The 27,824-nt window shown below is 37.3% G+C and overlaps 1 protein-coding gene across 5 annotated transcripts in view; it reads left to right on the top strand.

The window, feature by feature from the left end:
* The window catches only part of Cntn3 (contactin 3), a 373,191-nt gene that overhangs the window by 63,058 nt on the left and 282,309 nt on the right, over positions 1-27,824 (top strand). For 4 of the 5 annotated variants that reach the window (XM_006236968.5, XM_039108281.2, XM_039108282.2 and 1 more), the window contains exon 2: positions 25,766-25,900. In XM_006236968.5, coding sequence (XP_006237030.1) covers positions 25,846-25,900 — 55 coding nt within the window. In that variant the 5' untranslated portion in view covers positions 25,766-25,845. 5 annotated transcript variants of the gene reach the window in all.

Genomic DNA, 27,824 nt, shown 5'->3' with positions numbered 1-27,824 from the left:
GCATCCTCACTTGGGTTCCTGTGCATGCTAACCTTCTTGAGTTCTGTGCATTGTATACTATGTATTCTGCACTTTTTTTTGGCTAATAACAACTAATTAGTGAATACATACCATGCATTACTTTTGTGTCTGAGTTACCTCACTAAGGAAATTTTCTAGCTCCATCTGTTTGCCTGCAAAACTCATGATGCCCTTCTTCCTAATAGCTGAATGGTACTCCATGGTATAAATGAACCACATTTTCTGTATTCATTCTTCTGTTGTGAGACATCTGGGTTGTTTCCATCTTCTGGCTATTGCAGATAAGGCTGCTACAAACATAATGGTGCACATGTCCCTGTGATAAGCTGGGGTATCTTTTGGGTATATGCCCAAGAGTGTTGTAGCAGCTGGGTCTTTAGATAGATCTATTTCCAATTTTTTGAGGAACCTTTGGATTAATTTCCAGAGTGGTTGCTCCATTTTGTAATCCCACCAGCAATGGAGGAGTGTTCCTCTTTCTCCACATCCTTTCCGACATCTTCTGTCACCTGAGTTTTTGATCTTAGCCAATCTGATTGGCTTAAGGTGGAATCTTACTTGCATTTCTCTGATGGCTAGGGATGTTGAGCATATGTTCAGGTGCTTCTTGGCCATTCAAGATTTCTCAGTTGAGAATTCTCTGTTTAGCTCTGTAGTCCCTTTGTAATTGGGTTATTTAGTTTTTCGGAGTCTAATTTCTAGCGTTCTTGGTATATTTTGGATATTAGCCCTCTATCAGAGGGAGTAGTACTAAAGATTGTTTCCCAATAGGTAGGTCATCATTTTGTTTTATGGACAGTGTCTTTTGCCTTACAGAAGCTTTTCGGATTCATGATGATGTCCCATTCATGAAAGTGTTAAGTAAATCCTTGTCTAGTTGCATGTTTGACTATGCATTTGTTTGTATTTTTATAGTTTTGAGATAAAAGCACTTAAGGGACCTTATGAGGGCCATTACTGAAGAAGTACAAGTTATTCTCTACTCATAAAATATGAATAAATGTAGGTAAAATTTACAAAATGATATTGAATATCTTTTCCATAGCAATGTGGGGTTTTACCAGTGTAATTTAAACCATTTTTACCTGGAAAATGGTTTTTTGCTTATTCATATCCATTCATTTTCCCTGAGTCTGCACTTTACTTTTCCTCCAGTTTACACTTTACTCTGGTATTTAATACCATTTTAATACAGCCTTTGTTAAAAAAACAAAGGCACAGTTTAAAATCAGAGCTTTGTCTGGAATATTGAAATCAAAGTTTTATTGAAATAATCTCTGAGTATTGATTTCTACCATAGGGTTATAAATTCCCAACATAAACAAATTGCTAGGGTTTAACTGTATTTTCCTATCATATTTCCTTTTAAATGCCTGTGAGTTCTCATACGCATTGGTTATGTCCCCCACTTCTACCCATTCTGTATATGCTTTGTGTTTTAGTCACTAGATATGTACACTGTGTTTTCTTTTAGCTGTTAGATAAATTTAAATAACAGGCCTTCTAATTCTTTAAATAATACAGGCTGAAAAATCCACATCTTCAATCGATAACCTTCATGTTGTAAAGAAAACATAAACTGAAAAGTGACTTCTTAAAATTGTAATTGTGGAATGGAATAAACAGGGGGAAAGTTGGGACATATTTTGAGTGCTATTTAGTTAATAGGTATCATTAACTAATTTCTGTTGACAGCTATATTATTCTTAAAATGAGATTAAAAGCTTTATTGTTTCTTATTCCCCAGGTTATGTAATATTCCCCTATCTATCTTAGCTGAGTAGTTAATGGAAGCTTACGTCATTATTCTTAAATTGCCATGCATGTCAAAATTGCATTAAGAAGGTTTTTTTCAATGTAGATCCATTTTAAAACTTCAAGTGTTAGAAAAATTACCCTGAGTAGTGTTAGAGATAGGAGGAGAAAATGCCTTCTGTATTCCCATCTATTCCAATCTTATCAATATCCTACCCAATGTATGGTCATGGTTCTTGTGCTCCTGAAAAAGACTCACCCTAGACAAAAGTTGAGCAAATACATAACGACAATTTATCTTAGAGATAACAAATTTATCTTAGAGAGAATTCGTTCATACAACCACTTGGTTGGACTGATCCAAGTGACAATATTCCCAAACAACTCTATCTCTAGGATCTGAACTTACAAAGCATTGTCTACCATTTCCCTTTCCGTGGCTCAGTCAGGGTAGTTTGGGGATGGCATACCTCCTGAAACAGGTAGGGCCTCTTATAGAACCATTGTCTAATCTACTTTGTTACAATTAGAAGCATTAAAAGTAGGGATACGTATAAGGATGAAGCTACCTATAAAGTTATAATTTTAGGAGGGGAAAGGCCATGTTAGCTTGTTTCAGAGTCCCTCCTTCCTCTTAATCAACATCTACCTGCAAGCCTATGTAGTTACATATCCCGGTGTTCCTGACCTCTCCATTTTAACCTTAGCATTTGAAAGCTAATGTGTCCTTACACACAGGAGCCTAGCATGGCAGTCCTCTGAGAAGCCCAATAATCAGCTAAGACAGAGACAGATACACCCAGCCATTGGACTGAAGTTGGGGACCTTTGTGGTTGAATTAGGGAAAGGCTGGAAGAAGCTGAGGAAGAAGACAACCCCATAGGAAGACCAACAGTCTCAACTAACCAGGACCCCTGAAATCTCCCAGACACTGAGCCACCAAGCAGGCAGCATACAAAAGCTGGTTTGAGGCCCCTGACGCATATACAGCAGAGGACTGCCTGGTCTGGCCTCAGTGGGAAAAGACGCCCCTAACCCTTGAGAGGCTTGAGGCTACAGGGAGAGGGGAGACCTGTCAGGGGCAGGGTATCTTCTTGGAGCCTGGGGGCAGGAGGAATGAGATGAGGAACTGAAGAATGCTGGGAGGGGGGACTAGGAGTGAGACAATGACTGTATCGTAAAAAATGAAAGTAATAATAACACAAAAGTGATCCATCATTTCAATCCTCTGATTTATCTTTGTATGGGTTATAAATTTGTTTGCAAATTTTCTAAATTATTTGTTTAAGTACTTAAAATATTTATCAACCATTTGTATATTTATATATATATGTATTTGTATATATAAATTTATATATATACATATACATATAATTTTAAAATACTTTATAAAATGGAATACTGTTGATGATTTTGAGCCAGTCTTACAGTTTTCTTGCTCATGTCCCTTTGGCTCGGATGTTACAAGTGTTTCAATATTACTCAAACTATTTTCTTTTTATTTCATTTTTATTATATATTCATGTAATTCTGCACATTTGAAAATTTTGTGTTTAAAGAATTCTGAAAATAATATTGTACTTTATTTTCTGCAGTGTGCCTTTCAAGGTAACATGTATTAAATATTAGTTTGTGTGGATATATAAAGTATACATAGTTCCATCTCTCTGCTTAATGGTCTTCTATCAACCAAAATCCACCATGGATCACTTATCACTCTTGTGTTAAAGAACATGACCCACCCTGCTGCCTGGCACTGCTGGGAGGTCTCCAGAGTGGAAGCAAGTGGCATAGGCGTGCAAGCAAGAGCTTCCTGGGTGTTCTTGTTGACCCATCAGTCCTTTGTGTTCTGGTGGCCGGGGCCTTGGGTCTCCTGAAGCAGTGAGGTTTCTGTTTAGGCCTTAACCGAAGGTGGGGCAACCCCTGCTCCAGATGGACGGGACCAGTAGCTTCTTAATTCCAATACTAATTTGCTTTGCTGACCAAATACCTGGTACCAGAAGACAGGGAGTCAGAGGTTGGGAGGAGTGATGTGCCCTTGTGCTGAGCCCTAGACTTGGGGGCTCTGTACATAGCTATGAAGAAAACACAAAGTGTATAAATCTGAGTATATATTTACATGTCTTTCTAAAAGGGTCATTACTAGAGATTTACCCGTCGGGTGAGATGCTCCTGGTGGCTGGACCTGAGACATCAGTAGCTATATATTAAAAACGAAAAGAAAAAGGAAAAAAAAGACTTGTTCTGTAGCTTTGCTCTTTCCAGTAATGCTATGCAGTTATGTTTATGCATGCTGTCTGTGCACATAAGGAAGAGTATCTCTAGCGTGTGTATCCAGGAGATGTACTACTGCTATTTCTCGAGGTCTGGAAATGATGGGCATACTGTTGTCCAGCTAGATCCTACACAGGGTATAAAACTTCCCTCTTTAATTGAATTATCATCAATTAACGTTGATACACATCTCACTTCACATTATACTTTCTGCCAATAGCTTTCCTTAGATTGTTAATTTGTTTATATTTCTCAGTAACTTGATATCTCCACTTTGATTTTCCACCTTTTACATGATATATTTCTTATTTAATATTATATGTTGAATTAGAAATAAAACTGTAAGATATTTTGGTAGAAAAAACAGACTGTGTTAGCTCTGTGTGCATTAATAGAAGAGAGAATGAGTAGTTCCTTCATTTTTATTGCTAAATTAAATAGAATCTTTGTATTCTCACTTATTCCCTGCACAGTTAGATGTAGGGATGGTTTCTGAACTCTGGATTCTGTGTTGTAGTGAAGTAGAGAAGTAGACTTTGGTGGATCTTCAGTTTGTGTGTTATGTAATGAATCCCTGTATAATTTGTGCAATTTCCCAAATTGTAATCTCTCTCACCATTTGTATATGAGCTCTGCCTACTACGCATGTGTGAAAATCAGTCAATGTAATCCATCCATAACCACATAGTATATATCCTAGCAAATGTTAATGACTAGTGTTAGGTGACTTTATATTTTTAATTTTTTGGAGAAGAATATTTTTATTAATATTTTATTTATTTACATTTCAAATGTTGTTCCCCTTCCCGGTTTTCCCTCCATGAGTCCCCTGCACCATCCACCCTCCACTTTGCCTATAAGAGGGTGCTCCCTCACTCATTCATGCACTCCCACCTCACACATCCCTGGTTTCTGGGACTTTCTAGTGGTTCCACTCTCCACTCACACTGCTGCTTATTTCTATTCATTCTCCTGATCATTGGGCTTCTCTCCTGTCTTACCCCATACATGATCCTGACTCCCCTTTTCCTCCCCTGTCCCCTTTCCTACCCATGACCCTTCCTCCATTTGCCTCCCCTGATTATTTTATTCCCACAGGTAAGTGGGATTGAAACATTCACACTTGGGCCTTCCATCCTGTTAAGCTTTATGTGGTCTGTGAGTTGTATCATGGGTATTCTGAACTTTTTAGATAACATCCACTTACCACTGAGCACATACCATGTATGTCCTTTTAGGTATGGGTTAGCTCACTCAGCTTAATATTTTCTAGTCACATATATTTTCTTGCAAAATGTATGATGTTCTTACTTTTAATGTCTGAGTAGTATTCCATTGTATAAATGAACCACATTTTCTGTATCCATTCTTCCATTGTGAGTCATCTGGGTTGTTTCCAGCTTCTGGCTATTATGAATAGAGCACATGTCCTTGTGGAACAGTGGAGCATCTTTTGGGTATGTGCCCAGGAGTGTATAGATGGGTTCTTTATGTAGAACTATTTCTAATTTTCTGAGGAACCTCCAGATTGATTTCCAGAGTACAGTCAAAACAGCAATGGAGGAGTATTCCCTCTCTACATCCTTTCCAGCATCTGCTATCACTGGAATTTTTTTATCTTAGCTATCCTGATGGATGTAAAGTAGAATCTTATGGTCGTATTGATTCATATTTCCCTGATGTCTAAGAGTGTTGAACATTTCTCTAGGAGCTTCTTGACCATTCGTTATTCCTTAGTTGAGAATTCTTTGTTTGCCTCTGTAGCCCATTTATTTAAATTGGGTTATTTGGTTTTGTTCTTTTTTTTTGAGCCTAAGTTCTTGAGTTATTTATATATTTTGGATATTAGCCATCTATCAGTTGTAGAATTAACAAAGATCTTTTCCAAATCTACAGGTTGCAATTTATTGACAGTGTCCTTTGCCTTACAGAAGCTTTTTAGTTTCATGAGTTCCTGTTTGTCAATTGTTGATATTAGAGCCTAAGCCATTGGTCTTCTGTTCAGGATTTTTTCCTTTTGCCATTGAATCTATTTCCTACTTTCTCTTCTATTAGAATCAGTGTCTCTGGTTTTGTGTGTCGGTCTTTGATTCACTTGCACTTGACCTTTGTGACTTGCTAGCTGCTTGGAAAACTATAACATATATAATAAATGTAGAAAGGCAAAGAATCTGTGTTAAGTGCCATAGTTAAACAAATATGCAATTTATATTCTGGTCAGTATTCGTATCAAGTGTTAAATACTACAGATTTTAACTAGTACATATGGTACAAAGGATATCCTTCAAATTGAAACTCTGATACTGTTTACTACCCTCTTTTTGCAGCGTTAACTCTTTTATTGAAAGACAGGTGAAGGAGGATCTATAAAGATAATTTTAGGAAAATGTGCACATGCAGGTAGAAATCAATATGGGAACTGTGGGCTCATAGAATTCCCTGCCTCTTTCAGGTACATACTTCTTCACACAAGGACAGCTGCCAGCCCTGAAAGAGGCTGTTTTTGCTAAGTTTGCACTTTCCTAGTTCTTAGAAGCATTGTTCCCTGGAGTGGTAACCTCGCAAAAGCCAAGCTTCTGTAATAGAATGTATTGCATGACAGGTCATGCAGGTCCAGATTTTATGTATCTGGTTCTGGAAGGCTCTCTGCCAGGTCAGTCTGTCAGCTCTTCCTGGCAAATGGAGCCCACTCTCTGAGCAAATACCATGTGGAAATGAGATGGAATGCCTTTATGTTCAGATGGTGTCAAGGGGCCTTTCATAGAACCTATGCATTCCTTTTAGCCTACTCACCTCCAATCCTGTCCAGCTTCTCTGTATTTCCTTTCTAGAATCTTAAAGGAATAAATAACTTGTCAATTATCTCCAAGGTAGCAACATGAGGAAATTATGTTCTGCTAAAAATCGAGCTTTGCACAGATTTCCTGGGAGCAACTCTGAAAGTAAGGGCCTAGATATTGAAATAAATGTTTCCAGCAAAGGAGATTCATTTTTAATTGCATGTTATGTGTGTATACATGGATACAGAGACCAGAAGAGGGTGTCAGATCCTCTGGAGTTAGAGTTATTATTGGTGCCAAGTGAGGTCTATCTGACTTTGGTACTAGAAATGGAATCTTTTGCAAGAACAGCATGTTTTATTACCCTCTGAAACGACACTGAGCCCCTGACAACTCACTGTTCTAAACTGATAAAGAAGCATATGTCTACTCCAGGGACAGGACAGAAGCAGTTGAACTCTTAGTGTGCAGTGCACAAAAAGACCTCTGATGGTTACCTGGGTAATGGTAAACAGATAAGACCATTGACCTAAACTTTCATTTCCTTCTCTATAAATGAGATTTTTATAGATGAGACATAATACCACATTCATGTGTCTGTTGAAAAGATTAAGTGAGCTTAGAGCAGGGCATGCAATAATCAATAAAGAACAAAGGTGACTGTGATATCTTGACTTTGAATGCCTTAAAAGGAACATTTCTTAGCAACAACATTCAATTGTGAATACTTGAAATAAATCAAATCTCGACATTTTTATGCTAATACTTTTCTCCCCAAGTAGCATATTACATGTTTTGATATCATTGTCAACATCCATAAGAACCTCTATGTACCACGATTTATGTTCAAGACCATCCATAAGAGATGATGAAAGGTAAAAAGATCTTTGTCCCCATACATATACAGCCACCCAATTAGACAAGATGGATGAAGCAAAGAAGTGCAGACCGACAGGAGCCGGATGTAGATCGCTCCTGAGAGACACAGCCAGAATACAGCAAATACAGAGGCGAATGCCAGCAGCAAACCACTGAACTGAGAATAGGTCCCCTATTGAAGGAATCAGAGAAAGAACTGGAAGAGCTTGAAGGGGCTCGAGACCCCAAAAGTACAACAATGCCAAGCAACCAGAGCTTCCAGGGACTAAGCCACTACCTAAAGACTATACATGGACTGACCCTGGACTCTGACCCCATAGGTAGCAATGAATATCCTAGTAAGAGCACCAGTGGAAGGGGAAGCCCTGGGTCCTGCTAAGACTGAACCCCCAGTGAACTAGTCTATGGGGGGAGGGCGGCAATGGGGGGAGGGTTGGGAGGGGAACACCCAGAAGGAAGGGGAGGGGGGAGTTTTTGTTTGCCCGGAAACCGGGAAAGGGAATAACACTTGAAATGTATATAAGAAATACTCAAGTTAATAAAAAAAAAAAAGATCTTTGTCCCTACTGAAATGAGTTGGGGACTTTAAAAAGAATATTAGCAAACGCCTTTTTATGTGAAGAAAAATAAACTACTTGTCAATGTGTCAGAATAAATGATCAGGACATTTATGACGGAAAGGGAACGGCTGAGCATAGGCTGTGAGTATTCTATATATATACCTGGAAGACAGACTAGCCTAGAATGTCATGAGAATCAACTTGTGCTTTCGTGCAAACCCCCCAGAAATTTCCTGGAATTTACTTCTCATTCTCAATAGAAACTCCAGCTTGTTTTTCATTTCTTCCTTCTACTCCAGTCCAGGGGAAGAAAAATGATACAAGGAACCCAAAAGTCAAAGCATCTCCTCTGTCCTTATATAATAAAATCACTATGTTTTGTAAATGCACCTCTAACGGTAAATGTACTTTATTCAAATACACACACTCTAGTAAAGTAAAGCATGTCTAAAATGGAAATTTAAAAAAAAGGGTAGAATAAGTATTGTTCTTTGAAAATAAGTCTCAACACAACACATTTCTAAATAAAATAATAGTTCTACAACCCTGCAAATAATTGGACTCAGGAGAAATACCCCTGGAGAGAATTTTAGCACAAGTTCAGCACTCCTGGCTTTCTTAGCTTATGATAAAACCTTAATCACTCTCCTTTCAAACTACAAAATGAGAAGGTTATGTAACCAAAGGAGGAAGAGTTCTTACTGTGCTGGTATGTGTCTCCCAAAAAGTTATTAAAAAATCTCCACAAAGCCATTTCAACTAACTAGCACCTCTCCCAGTTTATATGAGGAGCCCTGCTGTAGTTGTCCATTAGGGGTTCTCAATCATGAATTGTTCCTTGCATGATCACAAGATAACATGTTTTCTAAATCTGTAATCACTCAGCTTGGGGATTTTCATTTTGTAACATGATTGCATTCCGTTGGCCAAGGCTGTCTTGCTTATTTCAGAGAATTCCTGCCGAGTTTATGAACTGTGGGTAGGTATGAAGGTGGGTAAGGAATGAGTCACAGGTCATTCTTCTGTCCCGGTTACCTTTGTCTTCCAATCTTTGCCTTTGGATTGTCCCTCTAGGATCTTAGAATTTCTTCTGTAATGGAGGTTCTGATATTTTTGTTTTTCATTTTTTTCACTCCCCTGTGAACCTTTATTTCTAAGAAATACCTTTCCTTTTACATTACTAAGAGGATTTGTTTCTCTTACCACTTATCCCATTGAGGCTTTTGTTGTTTTTTTATCAGTTGGTGTATGCAGAAACCCCAGATACATTTAGAATTAACTCATTTGAGTAGCAACTTAAACTTGATTTTCTCTAGCCTCAACTGTCCCCAGAGCAAAAATTCACAAAACAAAAGGAGAAAGAAACCCAGGTTATACATGATAAGATGTCACCAATGAGTTTTGTTACTGACTGCTAGGACTAGAGTTTCGAGGCTCATTATGTCATAGCCCACAGTTTTTGGGTGTGTGCACGATTCTGCAGTATAATTACTTGAGGATTTTTTTTTAATAATACAAATTCTGGGCTTGGTGCCTAGAAATTATGATTCAGTGGACTGAGGGGGTCTGTGGTTCTGCATAGCTCCCCAGATGGTCTAATGTTGAGCCAAGTATGGTAACTACTGCCTGAAACCTAATGTTGATTAATTCAACACATATTGTTTTGAGTGTCTGCTGTGGGCTGAGGTCATCAGAGGCTTCTGAGTATGCAAAAGGAAGTGACCAGGCAATGTGTGGAAAGAACAGAGTTCGACTTTGAGGATAAAACTCTTTATATTTTGAATTTTTAGTTTATTTATGATTCTTACTATGTGTTTGAGGAAGGGTGGTATGGAAAAACACACTCACACATATACATATGGGGGGTTGGACATACATGTGTAAAGATGATAAGGAGACACATTTCTGAATTTAGGTATTTTTTTCTACCTTTATGTGGGTTCCAAGAAACAGGCTTTGAATATTTTCAGGCTTTTACAGCAAGTGATTTTTATCAACTGGACTTGTTTGCTGGGCCTAGAAAGAGATTCTTACTAGGTCATGTGTCAGTGCTCCACTGTTTTGCCCTTGAGAGAAGTTCATACAGAAGCCCCACTATCCCAGCCTTGTGGGTAAGACCTTGTTTTTCAGCAGATTTCCTTAAGCTAATCCTATAGTTTGTAAAAGATTAAACAGTTCCCCATTTAGAGAAAAGTTGTGGCAAGTTAACAATTGCCTAAAAACCTGAAGTAGCCTTTTCTTTCCTTTTTCTTTTTTCTTTATTGTACCAGGTAGGCAACCTATCACTAGCTTAGAAAAGGATACCTGTCTTGATCTTTAGCCTCACCTTCTCAGGTATTGGGAAAATTGGAACATGTATTTATGAAAAGTTGGATTTCCTTTTTGTATTGTGAAATGTGAAGTTGCACTGAACGGAAGATGCCCGTTTCCTTTAAAATAAGCTGTGGCTAAGAATGTGCTAAGAATGACCTGGTACAGAAGAGTCTGCCAAAAAGATCAGTGACCCTGCTTCTGAACAAACTGAAAGGCACTAAGTTCACTCCCAGAAGGAAACTTGCCATGAATGTATGTCTATGAGAATTCTAGAAGCGAAGGAACAGCATAGTATTCTGAATCCCCATCTCCACTCAGGCTGCTACTGTGTGTGCCTCCTTCAATTCCGTCTGGTAAGTCAAGCTTAAGACATGCAGCCAGGGGCCGACATTGGTGATTGGTACATGAACCAAATACGTTGACTATTAGTTCCTACTTTCAATTTCTGTAAGATCCTCAAACTTTCCCTGCCAATTGTCACAGATCTCCCAAATGATTTGCAAACAAACTAAATTTTTGGCAAGATGACATCCTGAGAAGAGGCTCCTGTGGTCTGAGGCTGTCTATTAAGGCAGAACTGGGAAAGCCACTAAGCACAGGCTTTGGTTATGGTTTTGATCCTTAAATGTGCATGATTGTGGGTGAATTACACCCATCTCTTTGAATAAAACACGAGTGCATTTTACTGCATTTTGTGTAACAGACATACTGTCCTTTGAGAAATAGAGAAGCTTTATTCCCCTCTTTCTCTCAATGGACGTTTTAGGAAATGTTGCATTGTTTCTGTGGTGTGTAATAGTGCATTTTTCTGCAGCAGCAATGGTGGTCACTTCCACTTTCATTGTCTTAGACGGAATGTGCTTTATGGCTAGAGATTTCAAGATGGCCTTCCTGTAAGTGGTAGATATACTTTGGTTGACTGAAAAGTGTAAAGTTGGGGTTAATAAATAGTTACTTACTATCAGTTAAAAACTGATGACTCCCATAGAACAATCATGCACTGTCTTCTAACTGGATGAGACTCTCCAATAGACCTAAGCTTGTGTGACTGTGTGTGTGTGTGTGTGTGTGTGTGTGTGTGTGTGTGTGTAGGCACATGTGTGCGTGTGCACATGCATGGGTGCTTACAGACTCCATCCTTAGATTTCATGCTCCTTCTGGCCTGATGTACTCAACTGAATAATTTCTTAGTTATGTGAAAGCAGGTGGAGGCTGAGATTCTGCCTCTCTCCCCCTTCTTCTGGAATTGGGGTTGCGGTATCAATTCAATCTGAGATCACAGTTTGCCCCAATTTAGATTTACACTTCTATGTTGATAGAGTGAATGTTTTACACACCTAGATACAGCCCCTAATAGGTGTGAATGCTAAGCAGAGAACTATTCATAGTCATGATTAGCATTCCCCAAAGGTGTCAAAATCACTCCATTCACTGTGATAAAGCAACTTGGATCAAAAAAAAAAAAAAACCAAAAAAAAAAAAAAAAGAAAAAGAAAAAAGAAAGAAAGAAAACCAAAACCAAACCAAACCAAAACAAACAAAAAACCAAAAAACCAACCAAACGAAAAGCAAACACTAAGCTGCACAGGGGTTGTATTGTTGTTTTTCTTGTTTCTCCTTTTTATGATGCAAGTAGCATGGACCCTTAGTTATGTCCTTTAAAGTGAGTTAGAGTCCCCTGCTTGAATACATTCTTCATTTAAGGCTTTATCTCTCAAGCCAAATTACCAAATGCATTGAGCTGTTTGCTTCTGCTTCTACTTCTGCTTCTGCTTCTCCTTCTCCTTCACCTTCTCCTTCACCTTCTCCTTCACCTTCTCCTTCTCCTTCTCCTTCTCCTTCTCCTTCTCCTTCTTCTTCTTCTTTTTGGAAATTGGAGCAGTAAGAATCTTTATTAAATATAAAAGTTAGTAACACATATAATCACAATCTTAATTCTTACAATAAACTATTTTCATAATACTTACCATTAATATTTTATAGATGTTACATTTGAGGAAAGGGGCATTAACTTTTTAAACCTTGTATATACATATATAATGGTATATATGTACGTGTATATGTTTATGCACATTTAACCATAGGTCGTTTTGTCTCAGACATTTTGAAAATTATTTGTGATGAATACTTACAGTAAGTAATACTAAATATTTTAGGACTCAATACTCATACATGCATACAAAACATAACTAACCAATATTAAATTCAGTATATCTTTATAGCTGATAACCTACTTCATTTTTTGTCCAAAAATTAACCAAAAGTATAATCTAAAGCTACTAAAATTCATAGTTTGAAAAACACTAACTTGGAACCTCCTAGTAAGAGAAGCCATTCTTTGCAAGGAATATGAGATTAGAGCAGAGGAACACCTATTAAGATGAACCCCTGCTAGAAGGGGTTTGCCTCACAATAATTCATGAAACCACACAGTTGTTTATATTCTTATTGACTTTTACCAAAAAGGGAAAAAGAACTTTGCTTTGTAAAACAATTATACAAAATTTTATACCATTTATTTTATTATAAATTCATTATCTACTAACCAATGAACAGCTAAGATTAGTGCATTTTCATGGCTATAAATTAATACCTAAAACTAAAACGTGTAACATAAAGGTTGACTATACTATATCCAAGATATGCTGTGTTAATGTTTACAGAGCACCTGAACTGAACTCATTTAATACTTTGCCTTTATTATTGTCATCTATTCTAAACCAATTGTCTCTGCTCTCTCCTTTGGATAACTGAGGCTGAGAAGTTCTCTTAAGTGCTGTATTGAATTACTACTGTTGCTAAATGTGTGTGAGTGCTTGGAGAGCATTGAGTCTGAGCTGGCCACCTGAGCAGTCCAGGCTGCAGTGGGAGATCATGGTAGCCAGTGGTGTTTAGAACTCTTCCAAGTGCAGTGACTGCATAAAATCACACCACAGTTTCTAAGTTTAACCATGAACCTAAAATACAGCCACAGGAGAAAGTGCATGCTGAGTGCCTGCCTTGGCCAGGTATCTACTTTTCTGTGACACCCTCCACCCCAACACCCCTTGGAGATACATAATTAGCCAGAGACTAGCCTGGCCGTCCTCTGGAGAGACAGAAACAAGGACATCTAGTAATGTCTCTATTTCACATTGCTTCTTCTCTTAACCACTGAACAGTAGTAAATTGTTTCACTTTATATTTGAGGACCTGTGTGTGTGTGTGTGTGTGTGTGTGTGTGTGTGTGTGTGTGTGTGTTGTGCTAGGGCTGGAACACATGCCATTTTACATGCTAGGCAAGTACTCTACTTCTGGGAAACTTCCTGCCCATTGACCATCTCAGCCAGGTTCCATCTTGAGCCTGGTAATTCTAATTCTTTGGATGGTTTTCATCACTTCCTTACATAACTGTTACCTTTGTTCCAGTGACATAATCTGCAAATGGTAGGCCCTGGGCCACTCACAGTGTTCCTCTTATGTCCTATTCATCTGCCCATGTTTTACACTCTAGACTTTACCATGCTTCATATTCACAGTCTGGGTTCTGGCCCTTCCATCAGCTGTTTTTCTTGTCTTCCATGAATTGCCTTCTGTATCAGTTTGTCACCATCTTAAATCTGTGTTCTTATTTTTTTCTTGTCTCTTACAGCCCTCCTTTACGGATGATCTCAGAAGCCACTGTGACATCTGTGTTCTCCCACCGTTTCATAAACATTTTGTAGTATGTGCTATCATGTTGTCCCATCTGTGCATAAGTTCCTCACAATAATAATACTGAGACTTCTTATATATCAAGAAATGCTTAGGCCAATAGCTTTTACTCTGTTTGCTGAGTAACTCATATCTTAATTACCTGTTTATTTTATTCTACATCATGCCACTTGGCTGGTTACCTGGTCCTCAGTTTCATATGACCTGTCTTCTTCTTTGTCTGGAGTAAATCTTTTTGTCCTTGGTTCTGTTCCCAGAACTCCTCTCTCCATACTGGAACTTCCACCTCCCCATTTCCTGCCTAAGCCAATAGACTAACAGTATTTTATTGACAGATGATGCCTCCATTTAGAAGAGGAGATTCTGTCTACAGCATTTCTTCCCTGTAACTGTACACTAGAGAAACACAAGCATGGACTATAAACTGAGAGAAGTTTTGTTCCCTGTACCCTTTTTCACTTCTAATAATTTCCCTCTTGCTATCCCTTTCTTCGTCCAAGATGAAACAGTTGCAGCCTCAATCAGTATACTTCTGATGTTTACCTTAAAGGCATTCCTTTAATAAAACCATCAAAATGGTCACTTTCCTAAGCACACTGTTTTCCCTAGGGAAATTCTCCTTTACTAAGATTTATATATCCTTCTAGGAATATCTTGTGTATATTTAAATGTATACATTTCATTCCCATATATAATGATAATATATTCAACACATGTGGTATTCCCACTTACATTTGTGACTTGGTAGTTCGTTGAGAAGTTTTAACTGAATCTCAAACATGGTTGTAGCACGGTTTTAAACTCGCCGCCAGTATAGGAGTGGGAGGTTCTTTTTCAGTGCTTAAAATGGAGTTGCCAAGTCATTTACATAAAGAGTCTAACCCTCTGGAACAGAACTAAAGTCTAATGAAATGATACTAATACGACTAGTTCCAGTGACCATTTGTACCGATTCACATAGTGAGCCAGATTATACTCCAGTATCGTGTAATGATCTTACTGTTTGAGTTCTCCATTTGACATCAGAAAAAACGTTATCATTTCAGAGCATCTTTGATTTCTGTCTCTCTTGGACAAGTTTATTAACCCAACGTTGTTTGCCCATTTCTTGTTCTGATAAATGAAGATAACAAATGAGTAAATCCTACAGGCTGTCATGGGGATGAAGTGGATTAGTCCAGTGAAAGCAATTAAAGCCACGCCTGGACAAAAACCAAAAAACGAAAAACCTCCACAGAAGCTAAGGGTTATTACATTAATTCTCAATTCCTTCCTGGCACTGTGAAAATTGCCTTTGCAGAAAGCCATCTCTATTATATTACTTTAACAAGATGATTTTTGATAAAGTCCTAAGCAAGAACCAAACATCAGAAAGTATTGTGCAGATCTAAGAAAGGTATATTATTCCTCGTCATTATCAGTCTGGAGTAGGTCCTCATTGAATAAGGTAGAAGTAAGCAAAAAGTCATGACTTGAACCACTCTGAGATTAAATTGATTTGGGCAACTGGGAATCAGACACAGATACAGCATAATGGGGATGGTGTGAGCTGTGAAATCTATAGAGATTTATGTAGATCTGAGGGAGGATTCACATTAGCTAATCTACATAGGGGGTCTCTGTGGAGAATAGGGTTTATAGCTATCTGGGAGGAGAAAGCTGTGATTGGTACTTTCTGCACACACTCTTGACATCCATCTGTACATGACTAGGAGAAGTCCTTGCCATTCCTATGGGTCTAAGCTTTGGAATCCTTGAAATGGCCATGCTCACATCACCAAAACACATTCACTCAGGACTTCATCAAGTCTTCACAGGCAAAATTTATAATTATGGAAATTTGCAGGTACATCCCAGTACTGTTCATTTGGAAAATGAATATAAAGAACATATTATGAAATTTATCATTTTATCTTTCTTCCATAATTAAATTTAACAGTCCTCAAATATCTTTGCAATAAAATGGGTCCTTTTCTAAAAATTCTCAAGAGTATCTTAAACTTGGCTTTCTCAGAAAAAGGTTAGTGTTTTTGTTTTTTTGGAGGATGAAGGTTCACTTTGAAACTTTTAACTATTTATTGAAACTTAAATTTGCTGAAAAACAAAACCTTTTCCTAAAACATGTAGTTGGGGTCACAGTAACATGTCAAATATAAGTTGTTCCTGTAGTTCGGTCAGCATGCCCTGGAAATAGCCAAGTGAGTCGATGCAAAGTAAGGATATTGAAGAAAAACTGTCAAGTGGACACAGGAGGCACTGTCTTTCCGGGTCACAGTTTGAAAAAGATCATGGGTTGGCATGATTCGATACTGTGTCTTCTCCTTCAGCCTGCACTTGAATGAAACTAGTGGAACCCATTGAAAAAAATAATGTGTAATTTTCCTCCTGACGTTGTATCATTGACATCGATTTTGCCAGGGCGGAGGCTAAATTGGGAACAAAGTGGAAAAGGCTCTGAAATAAATGTAAGACAACTCAGAGTTTCCAGACAATATGTTTGTGTTTATAATTTGCAAACTAACCAAAGTGTATGCAGAGTGGCATATGCTTTTTTGCATATATATATACATATATATGTATATATATATATATATATTGCTAGAAAATGAAAAGGAAAAATTATCAGGATTCCAGCAATGGCATTCCTCACTAGATGTTTAAACCAGATAATAACTTCACTGGGTCTAGATTTCTCAGGAATATTCCTATATTTTAAATAAAATTTTCATTGAATAAATGGTTTATTCAGATTTACTGCAATTTAATATGATTTACATTAATGTCTATTTTAATTTTCTTTCTTAGGTCATATTCATTTTTAAATGAAAAAATAAAATTTTAAATATCCAGAAATGTACCACAAATGCATAATCACATACAGATATGTCTATGTCTCAAATTATTTCAGTTTAAAGAATTATGGAGCCTCAAGTCTATGGAGAGTTAGAATGGGGATGCCTAGTGTGGTGGGAGTTGGGGACATCCTCGTGGAGATGGGGAGGAGGAATTGATGAGAAATTGTCAGAGGACAGATTGGTAGGGGGTTTATGACAGGACTGTAAAAAAAGATCAAATATAATTAATAAAAAATAATTCCAAAAAGAAAAAAATTAAATAGTGATATTAGTAACAAAAAACAAAAAGAATTTTGGAAATAGTTGAGGTTCATTTTGTCTAGTACAATGGTTTCTCAACCTGAGAATCATAACCCCTTTGCACAGGTCAAATGACCTATTCACAGGGTTCCCATATCAAATATCCTGCTTATCAGACATTTACTTTATGAGTTATAATAGTATCAAAATTTCAGTTATGAAGGGCAAAGGAAAGTAATTTTATGGTAGGGGGTCATCACAACATGAATGAATATTTGTCTGACGCCGAAATGGGAACACTTCCAAAATAACCACCATCAGTGTTAAGATTCATAAAGTGTCAAAGGAGGGAAGTTGACGTGACAAAAATTCCCTCCAGAGCACGAAATGAATTCCATTGGCATTTGCCTTAGTTATGGCCTGTGTTGCTGGAAATACAGAACCGCTGGTGACAAATGTCACATCAAAATGGGCACATTCTGGTTTCAAATTGCAGGATCATAAGGGAAGCTTTGAGGGACCGTGGTCTTGTGGTCCAGGGCTCTTGTACATGTCATCTTACCAACCAGTTTGGATCTAGCAGGAGGGAGTCAGTGTTAGTGTGTAGAGGGGCTAAATTTTATTTCTGGATGTTGTCATAGTATAAGTGAATGAATGGAAGTGTGGTGATGATGATTCTAATGATGACGATAATGAATGAAAGCAGAGTAGATTCAGGGCAGTTTGTTTCTAATCTGTCTGTACTTCTTGTTGTTACTGTTATTTATTTCATCAAAAAAAAAAGCGAAGCCATTAGTAGTTGATCCCATCATTCTGTGGTAAAATTACAGGAGAGGCAACTAACATATACAATCCAAGGCATTCACAGAGCAACTAGTTCTCATGGGAATCGGTCTTTTAAAATCAATGGCTATATATTTTACTGTATTAAGTATCTCAAACTTTCTCAAAAGTGTGTGTGTGTGTGTCTGTTTTTCTCTGTGTATGTGAGTGTTGCATGTATGCATGTGTGTGTATGCGTGTGGATATTGTACAGTGTGTGCTGTGTGTGTGCTGTAAAATGAGAGGAGGGAGGGGGAGGGAGACAGAGAGAGAAGCATGAAGCAGCATAATGATGGTATTTGAGTCAGAAAAGGTGAAGGTGGCTGTTTGTGAGAGTGAGGGAGTATGAGGGTGACATTTCTTGGTGATGTTACATAATTTCTTTACACAGAATTGATGCAATTATTTCCACTTGAAGATGTGAAGTATTTGTTACTCTAGTAGAAAAGAAGTCTCACTGTGACGTTCTTGTCCCCAAAGAGGCTGAACTCTGAACATCCTTCCAGACAACATCAAAAATTGTCTGTATACATTTGAAATAATATATATCAATATTTCATGATTTGCAGTCTTAGCAGCAATTTTGTAAAGTGGATGACAGAAGCCACAAAGGTCTCTTTCTCCTTTTAGCTCAACCAGGAACAACTATTTAGAGCATTTTTGTTTTGAGTCCAAGGTCTAGCATTTTTTAGTTCAGCTGACATTAACAATTACGTTTGTCAATATGTATTAAATCTGTAGGCTATTTAAAGACTGCCATGGAGTATGTGTTATAAATATATTACGCTTTATCTTTCCATTGCAAATGTCTGTTACCGACATTCTAAAGGATATCTTTGTTTTGTTTTGTCTTTTCCTTTTTTTAAAAAGATTTCTGTGAAAAGTAGACTATTCTTATTATAGACGATGACATTTTTTTTGTACTTGTCTTGCCTCAGTAACTTCTTTTGTGTTTATTTTAGCTGTGTGACTTCAAAACTGGAACGAGCTCTAATGTGTCTCTTTTTTTCCATGACAATACTTGGTAATTTGAAAAGTCAAATTGTGATTCTTATTAATTGCTTTCATTATTTATAAAGTCCGTGGCAAACTTTCACAGTGATGATTAGAGATAAGTAACTATATTAAAAAGACTCTTCCAGATTTAGATGAAAATAGAATATAGGTATTAACCCATCTTGTCTCACAAGTCTTATAGTTTGTAAAATGTATAGTTGTAATTTCTATGAATTTTTGAATAACACTGAAATTGCCACATTGAAGAAAAATGTGTTTTAACTGTCAAAGTTAAATACAACTCACATTTATTTTTTTTATTTATTTTTTTATTAACTTGAGTATTTCTTATATACATTTCGAGTGTTATTCCCTTTCCCGGTTTCCGGGCAAACAAAAACTCCCCCCTCCACTTTTTTATGGGTGTTCCCCTCCCCATCCTCCCCCCCTTGTTGCCCTCCCCCCAACAATCTAGTTCACTGGGGGTTCAGTCTTAGCAGGACCCAGGGCTTCCCCTTCCACTGGTGCTCTTACCAGGATATTCATTGCTACCTATGAGGTCAGAGTCTAGGGTCAGTCCATGTATAGTCTTTAGGTAGTGGCTTAGTCCTTGGAAGCTCTGGTTGCTTGGCATTGTTGTACATATGGGGTCTCGAGCCCCTTCAAGCTCTTCCAGTTCTTTCTCTGATTCCTTCAATGGGGGTCCTATTCTCAATTCAGTGGTTTGCTGCTGCCAATCGCCTCTGTATTTGCTGTATTCTGGCTGTGTCTCTCGGGAGAGATCTACATCCGGCTCCTGTCGGTCTGCACTTCTTTGCTTCATCCATCTTGACTAATTGGATGGCTGTATATGCATGGGCCACATGTGGGGCAGGTTCTGAATGGGTGTTCCTTCAGTCTCTGTTTTAATCTTTGCCTCTCTAATCCCTGCCAAGGGTATTCTTGTTCCCCTTTTAAAGAAGGAGTGAAGCATTCACATTTTGATCATCCATCTTGAGTTTCATTTGTTCTAGGCATCTACAGTAATTCAAGCATTTGGGCTAATAGCCACTTATCAATAGTGCATACCAGTGATTGGGTTACCTTACTCAGGATGATATTTCCAGTTCCTACCATTTGCCTACGAATTTCATAAGGTCATTGTTTTTGATAGCTGAGTAATATTCCATTGTGTAGATGTACCACATTTTCTGTATCCATTCCTCTGTTGAAGGGCATCTGGGTTCTTTCCAGCTTCTGGCTATTATTAATAAGGCTGCGATGAACATAGTGGAGCACGTGACTTTTTTATATGTTGGGGCATCTTTTGGGTATATGCCCAAGAGAGGTATAGCTGGATCCTCAGGCAGTTCAATGTCCAATTTTCTGAGGAACCTCCAAACTGATTTCCAGAATGGTTGTACCAGTCTGCAATCCCACCAACAATGGAGAAGTGTTCCTCTTTCTCCACATCCTCGCCAGCATCTGCTGTCACCTGAGTTTTTGATCTTAGCCATTCTCACTGGTGTGAGGTGAAATCTCAGGGTTGTTTTGATTTGCATTTCCCTTATGACTAAAGATGTTGAACATTTCTTTAGGTGTTTCTCAGCCATTCGGCATTCCTCAGCTGTGAATTGTTTGTTTAGCTCTGAACCCCATTTTTTAATAGGGTTATTTGTCTCCCTGCGGTCTAACTTCTTGAGTTCTTTGTATATTTTGGATATAAGGCCTCTATCTGTTGTAGGATTGATAAAGATCTTTTCCCAATCTGTTGGTTGCCGTTTTGTCCTAACCACAGTGTCCTTTGCCTTACAGAAGCTTTGCAGTTTTATGAGATCCCATTTGTCGATTCTTGATCTTAGAGCATAAACCATTGGTGTTTTGTTCAGGAAATTTTTTCCAGTGCCCATGTGTTTGAGATGCTGCCCTAGATTTTCTTCTATTAGTTTGAGTGTATCTGGTTTGATGTGGAGGTCCTTGATCCACTTGGACTTAAGCTTTGTACAGGGTGATAAGCATGTATCAATCTGCATTCTTCTGCATGTTGACCTCCAGTTGAACCAGCACCATTTGCTGAAAATGCTATCTTTTTTCCATTGGATGGTTTTGGCTCCTTTGTCAAAAATCAAGTGACCATAGGTGTGTGGGTTCATTTCTGGGTCTTCAATTCTATTACATTGGTCTATCTGTCTGTCTCTGTACCAATACCATGCAGTTTTTATCACTATTGCTCTGTAATACTGCTTGAGTTCAGGGATAGTGATTCCCCCTGACGTCCTTTTATTGTTGAGGATAGTTTTAGCTATCCTGGGTTTTTTGTTATTGCAGATGAATTTGCAAATTGTTCTGTCTAACTCTTTGAAGAATTGGATTGGTATTTTGATGGGGATTGCATTGAATCTGTAGATTGCTTTTGGTAAAATGGCCATTTTTACTATATTAATCCTGCCAATCCATGAGCATGGGAGATCTTTCCATCTTCTGAGGACTTCTTCAATTTCTTTCTTCAGAGTCTTGAAGTTCTTATTGTACAAATCTTTTACTTGCTTGGTTAAAGTCACACCGAGGTACTTTATATTATTTGGGTCTATTATGAAGGGTGTCGTTTCCCTAATTTCTTTCTCGGCTTGTTTCTCTTTTGTGTAGAGGAAGGCTACTGATTTATTTGAGTTAATTTTATACCCAGCCAGTTTGCTGAAGTTGTTTATCAGCTTTAGTAGTTCTCTGGTGGAACTTTTGGGATCACTTAAATAAACTATCATATCATCTGCAAATAGTGATATTTTGACTTCTTCTTTTCCGATCTGTATCCCCTTGACCTTCTTTTGTTGTCTGATTGCTCTGGCTAGAACTTCAAGAACTATATTGAATAAGTAGGGAGAGAGTGGGCAGCCTTGTCTAGTCCCTGACAACTCACGTTTATGATTAGAATGTTTGTTGAAAATTTGCTTAATACCACATTTTATTAGAATTTCACTGAATTTTCAAAGGGCTTTATTCTTTTATTAGTAATTATTTTGAGAACCTCATACATGAGCACTGTATCTGCATCATTATTGATTATCTTTTTGTTTTATTAATTGATTATTTTATTTACATTTCAAATGTCATCCACATTCCTGGTCTCTCTTCTGCAAGCTCCCATCCCATCCTCCCTCCCCTTTGCCTCTAGGAAGATGCTCCCCCACCCACTCACCCGCTCCTGCCTCACCCCTGTAGCATCCTCCTACATTGGGGCAGCAAGTCTTTACAGGACCAAGGGCCTCCCTTCCCACTGATGCCAGATAAGGCATTCCTCTGCTCCATAATCAGTGGGAGCCATGGACTGACTCCTGTATGCTTTTGGTTGGTTGTTTTAATCCCTGAACGATTTGAGGGGTCTGGTGGTTGACATTGTTGTCCTCCTTAAGGTTTGCCATCCCCTTCAGCAACTTCAGTTTTTCCCCTCAGTCTTCTATTGGGGTCCCCAGGATCAGTCCAGTGGTTGGCTGTGAATATCTGCATCTGTCTTATTCAGGTGCTGGGGAAGCCTCTCAGAGCACAGCTATAGTAAACTATTGTCTGTGAACACTTCTTGACATCCCCAATAGTGTTGGTGTTTGGTATCTGCTGGGTGGGACACAGTAATCATTGTCCAAATACACTGTGTACAAGACAACTCTCTAATAACCATCATGCTCATCATATTCAGGCAATCTTATATTAGAGACTTTATGGGTTTAGCTTCCGTGTCACAGATAGAAGACACTAGCTAGGAGTACATGCCTTGATTTTCTGACTCTTACAATCTTTTTGTACTTGGATATAGGAGTTGCACTTAATATCTATGAATGGGCACCCCCACATTAACTTCCAAATTCTAAGCAGTTTTGGATCTCTGTAATAATCTTCATCTTTTGAAAAGCAGCTTCTTTGTTGAGGGATAAAAGCTATACTTTTCAGTGAGTATAATGACAAGTTAGAAATTATATTGGTTTAGGAGAATGGCTTTGGAAGGTTCTCTTTGCTGGGTCTATAACCTGTCTGGCTCTGGTTAGTTCACTAGATTTGCAGTGCCAGGAGTGCATTCTCTCCTACTGAGTGAAATCAAAGCACAAACAGGCACTGGTTGTTACATCTACAATATAAGTGTTACTGTTGCAGGGTCATGGGTATCTTCCCAGGCCAGTCATTGTGATTCACAGGGTCTACACCTGGGTAGGTGTCTTAGTTACTTTTCTATTGCTGTGGTCAGGGCAGCTTCGGAAAGAAAACATTTAATTTGGCTATAGTTTCAGAGGGTTATATTTCATGATTGTAGACAACTGGGGAACAGATGGGAGCAGCAGCTAGGAGCTCACATTCATCAATCAGGAGGCCAAAAAGCAAAAAGCCTGTCCCACAAGTCGTGCTTCTTTCAAGGCCAAACCTCCTAATCCTTCCCAAACTTGTCCACCCACTGAGGACAAAGATTCAATCTCCTGGGGTACATTTTTATGAAAATCAACACAGTAGGACTACAGGTTGCTTGTCTCCCTTCGGAAGTTGGAGAGATACTTCTTATATATGAGAGGCAGGCCTTAGAGAGAAGATGTCCAGGTCAGTTCCAAGATGTTTTCCTCAAGTACTGTTTCCTAAGCATGTGATATCTGCAGCAATGGGATCTTAACTTCATTCCAACGTGTGTGTGTGTGTGTGTGTGTGTGTGTGCGTGTGTGTGTGTATATGTGTGTGTGTATATGTGTGTGTGTAATGTTTTTCTGAATAAGCATAAAAGAAAATATTTCCCCATAACTATTTCTATATTTTTGGTCATTCTTTAGACCTCTTCTCTCCTTCTTTCTTAATTTTTCCTTTTCTTCCCTCTTAGAAGATAAAATCTGCCTGTAGTTTTTCCTGTTTCTCACATAGTAGCACTTATGTCTTACTATTTCTTCTTCTTTAGCTCCAACTTGCACCAAAATCCCCAGTGACTTCCCTAGTTCCTGTGGTTACTCGAGGTTATATACTTACACCTAAAGACTGTACCGAGGACCCTCAAATAGTAGAGTATATGTTGTATATGTGTTTCTTGGGCTGGGTTATCTCACTTAGTGTAATATGTTCAAATTTCATCCATTTACTCACACATTTCTTAATTTTATTTTTCTTTACAGTTGAATAAAATTCTGTTCTGTAAATCTACCACATTTTCATTGCCCATTGGTTGAAGAATATTTAGATTGGTTCTGTTTCCTTGTATTGTGAGCAGGGAGGTGATGAACATGTCTGAGAAAATATTAGTGGAGTAGGGTGTTTAGTGCTTCTGGTTTATGACAGTGAGTGGTATATCTGTGTCACATAGTAGGTTTCATTTTAGTCTTCTCAGCATTCTCTACAGTGAGGTGAAGATATGTATCTTTAAAAGATCAAAAGTGCCAAGTTATTAACACTCTTAGGAGCCATTCTCATGTGACCACAGTGAGAATACATATATAAGAACCTACATACTTTTGTCCTTTAGTAGGTGAAAGTTTCAGATAATTTTAGGTTTCTATGTCCAACCATCCCATGCTGAACCTCATGGTTTCTGCTGAGGCATAAACTGCCGTTGCTTCCTATGATGCTCCTTCCTCCTGATTCTCTTCATTATCCTTGAATGGTTTCATTTCTTATCTTCCAAGTGAAGAACTTGCTCTTAAATTCATTGTCTGATGTTTACATCAGGAGAAATCTCAAGGACATCTGTAATTAACAATACTGGGTAGGTAGTGAGAATGATTCAAGATCACACGATTGTCTACGTTTCCAAACTACTCCTGAGAAGAGTTGATCTCAGTTGCATGTCTTCTTGATCATGATTCCTTGCTCTATATAAAATTAGCATCCACAATACCTGGAATCTGTGTAAAATTCCATCTCTTACTTCTCACCCCAAAACACTTACTATAGAAGGACCCATCAGTGGACATACAGGAAGGACTGGTTAAATGATCTAAGTACACACTGCAAATCTAGACATTTATTGTTTGGGACACAGACTCTGATTAAGTGTAGTATATCTGAGGAACCAATTCTTGACCACCACTGTACAGAGGAACATTGTACATAGGAACACACATACATACACAATGGGGACCTTTCTGACTTGTTTCTGATAACAAAAACCTGCTTTAAAATAAATAGATATTGAAAATACTTTGTATTTATTTGTATGCCTGGTCATGGATTCAGATATTTGAATAACCTTTGCTTCAAGATATCTGCTTTTTAAAACTCCATTGGCTTTACTACAATGTTGCCAGTAGATAAAATGAGAGAAATTGGAATTCAGGTTAATATTTTAGTTGTTGCAATTATCTAGCAAAAGTTTTAAAGTTTAATGTGTGAATAGTTAATATTTTAGCACTCCTGAATTTTTTAAATTATATAAGCTGCTTGCAACTTCCCATCACTTGCATTCAGTGTTTAAGTGTCTGCACTTCAAGTATTTTCTGTTTTCAACAACAAAGAAAGATTTGTTTTATCTGTGGATGTGAATTTCTGTGAATGATACAGAATTTAAAGGAAAGAAGAAAATCTCTCTTGAAAAGAACTGGTTTTTAAAAGTCTAAGTTCTTTTTTTACATATATTTTGCAGATTAAAGGATTTACCTGAAGACAAAGCATTCTATTCATCAGAGACTAGACAAGAGTTACTCTTGCTTTTGCCAATTAAAGATGATGTTGTCATGGAAACAGTTGATCCTGCTTTCATTCATTGGCTGCCTGGCAGGTAACAATAAGCTATATTTTGTATGAACTATTCTTGAGTCATGTGCTTAAATACTTTGCTTTTGTTTTTTAGACGGGGTTTTATGTATCCCAGATGGACTGCAATCTCACTGTTTTGACCCTGATTATCTTGCCTTCCTCTTCCACATACTTAGATGACAGGCATGCACATCTATGCATGATTATTCTTAAATCCTTTTTAAAGGTTAACATAAAATTACGCCAGGGTCAAGGACAAACATATCATTTTTCTCAGAAAGAAGATTCCCATTCTTAATTCTCATAATTGGATTCTCATGATTCTTCTATCTAATTTTTACAAGTCAATATATTCCCATAAAAACTGTGAGATATTAAAATTATATTGCTGAATTTAATAAGTGTTCCTAGTGTGACAACTTAACTTGAGAAATACACATTTTATTTTGTATTTATATATTTATTAGCATATATTTATATATTTATTAGTCCAAGAGTTGGATTGCAAGGGGGTGAAGGAAAGGAATGAAATTATACAAATATATATTTTTATAATAAAATTTAATTATAATTAAATATATAATATAATCACAATTATAATTGAAATATATTTATATCATTTCTCTCCTCATTCCTCCTTCTATGTTCTTTATTACCTAGCACATCTCTTCTTAAATCTATAACCTCCCTTTCTTTAAATATTATATATATATTTAATGCATATATTTAATGCATATACTAATGCATATATATTATATAATATATAATAATGTGCTTACTACCTTTTAACTCTATTTAGTGCTGTGTCTTATATAAATACATCTGATTTGAGGGCTGACCATTTAGTATTGGGTAGACAATTAACGGCTTAGTCCTTGGGAGACCTACCTCTTCTGATCTCGATATACCATGGTTACCTCTGATTAGATGTGTAGAGATTGAGTCATCTGAGAAGAAATACACAGTTTCAAATATGATGATAGTTTCCTTGAAATTTTTCTCATAATGTGTACTTAGGACATTTTGTTACAGTTTTGGTTTTTTTTTTTTATAAAAGGGTAGACAAAAGAAAATATTTCATATTTATACTCTAAAACTCTATTTTTTAAATTCTTTTGATAGTCTATTGTGTTCATTTTACCGGCATATTTTTGGGGAGTGGGTAAGAAAAGTTTGAATCATTATAATATATAATAGAACATGTAGAACTATGGTTTTCTATTTTTCTTTCTGTTTTGATTAGAGGGATAATACATACATTTATATGAGGAATAGGAGCAGAGCACGCTATCTGTTGGTTTGACAATTGTAGCATTTAGCTATGTTTGCTTGGTCTATGAGCCTGTGCGTAGCATTCTTACCCCTTTACCCCTTTGTTCTTTTACATTATCTGAACCAGTTGAAATTAGACTATTATAAAAATCACTTCTCATCATAAAAAGAAGTCAGCACTCATATTCTAGGTCTTAGAAGATCCTTTTCCTTATGAAGCCTGAGCTTCATAAAAGTGTAGTATATTTGTGATTCTAATGAGTCAGTTTGGAATTCTCAGTAAGAAACACAGGATTTACATACATCTATATGAGAGTAGATGTGTGGGCTCTTTTATTAAAATTAAAATTTTTTTATATATTTAAATATTAATATATAAGTTCATGATCAATATCAGATTAGATGTTCAAAACTTACAAAGGTATAATCCCACTACTGCAGTATTTATGTTTTTTTAAGCTATGTAATTATAATCCTAAAACAGATTCTAGTACTGAAGGAAATGGTGGTAATTATATTCAAATTTCAGATTTGCTAAATGGGCTTTGGAGAAAGATCAATGCTATCATACAAAGTAAAATATTTTTCTGTCTTTAATTATTTTACATAGTTTTCCACTTTTTTGTTTTTCTAGACAGATCAAAATGACAGCCCACATCAGTAGGCATATCTTT

This window comes from Rattus norvegicus, chromosome 4 (assembly GCF_036323735.1).
Source record: "Rattus norvegicus strain BN/NHsdMcwi chromosome 4, GRCr8, whole genome shotgun sequence".
Lineage (NCBI taxonomy): Eukaryota > Metazoa > Chordata > Mammalia > Rodentia > Muridae > Rattus > Rattus norvegicus.
This window is presented reverse-complemented; position numbering and strand designations above follow the sequence as displayed.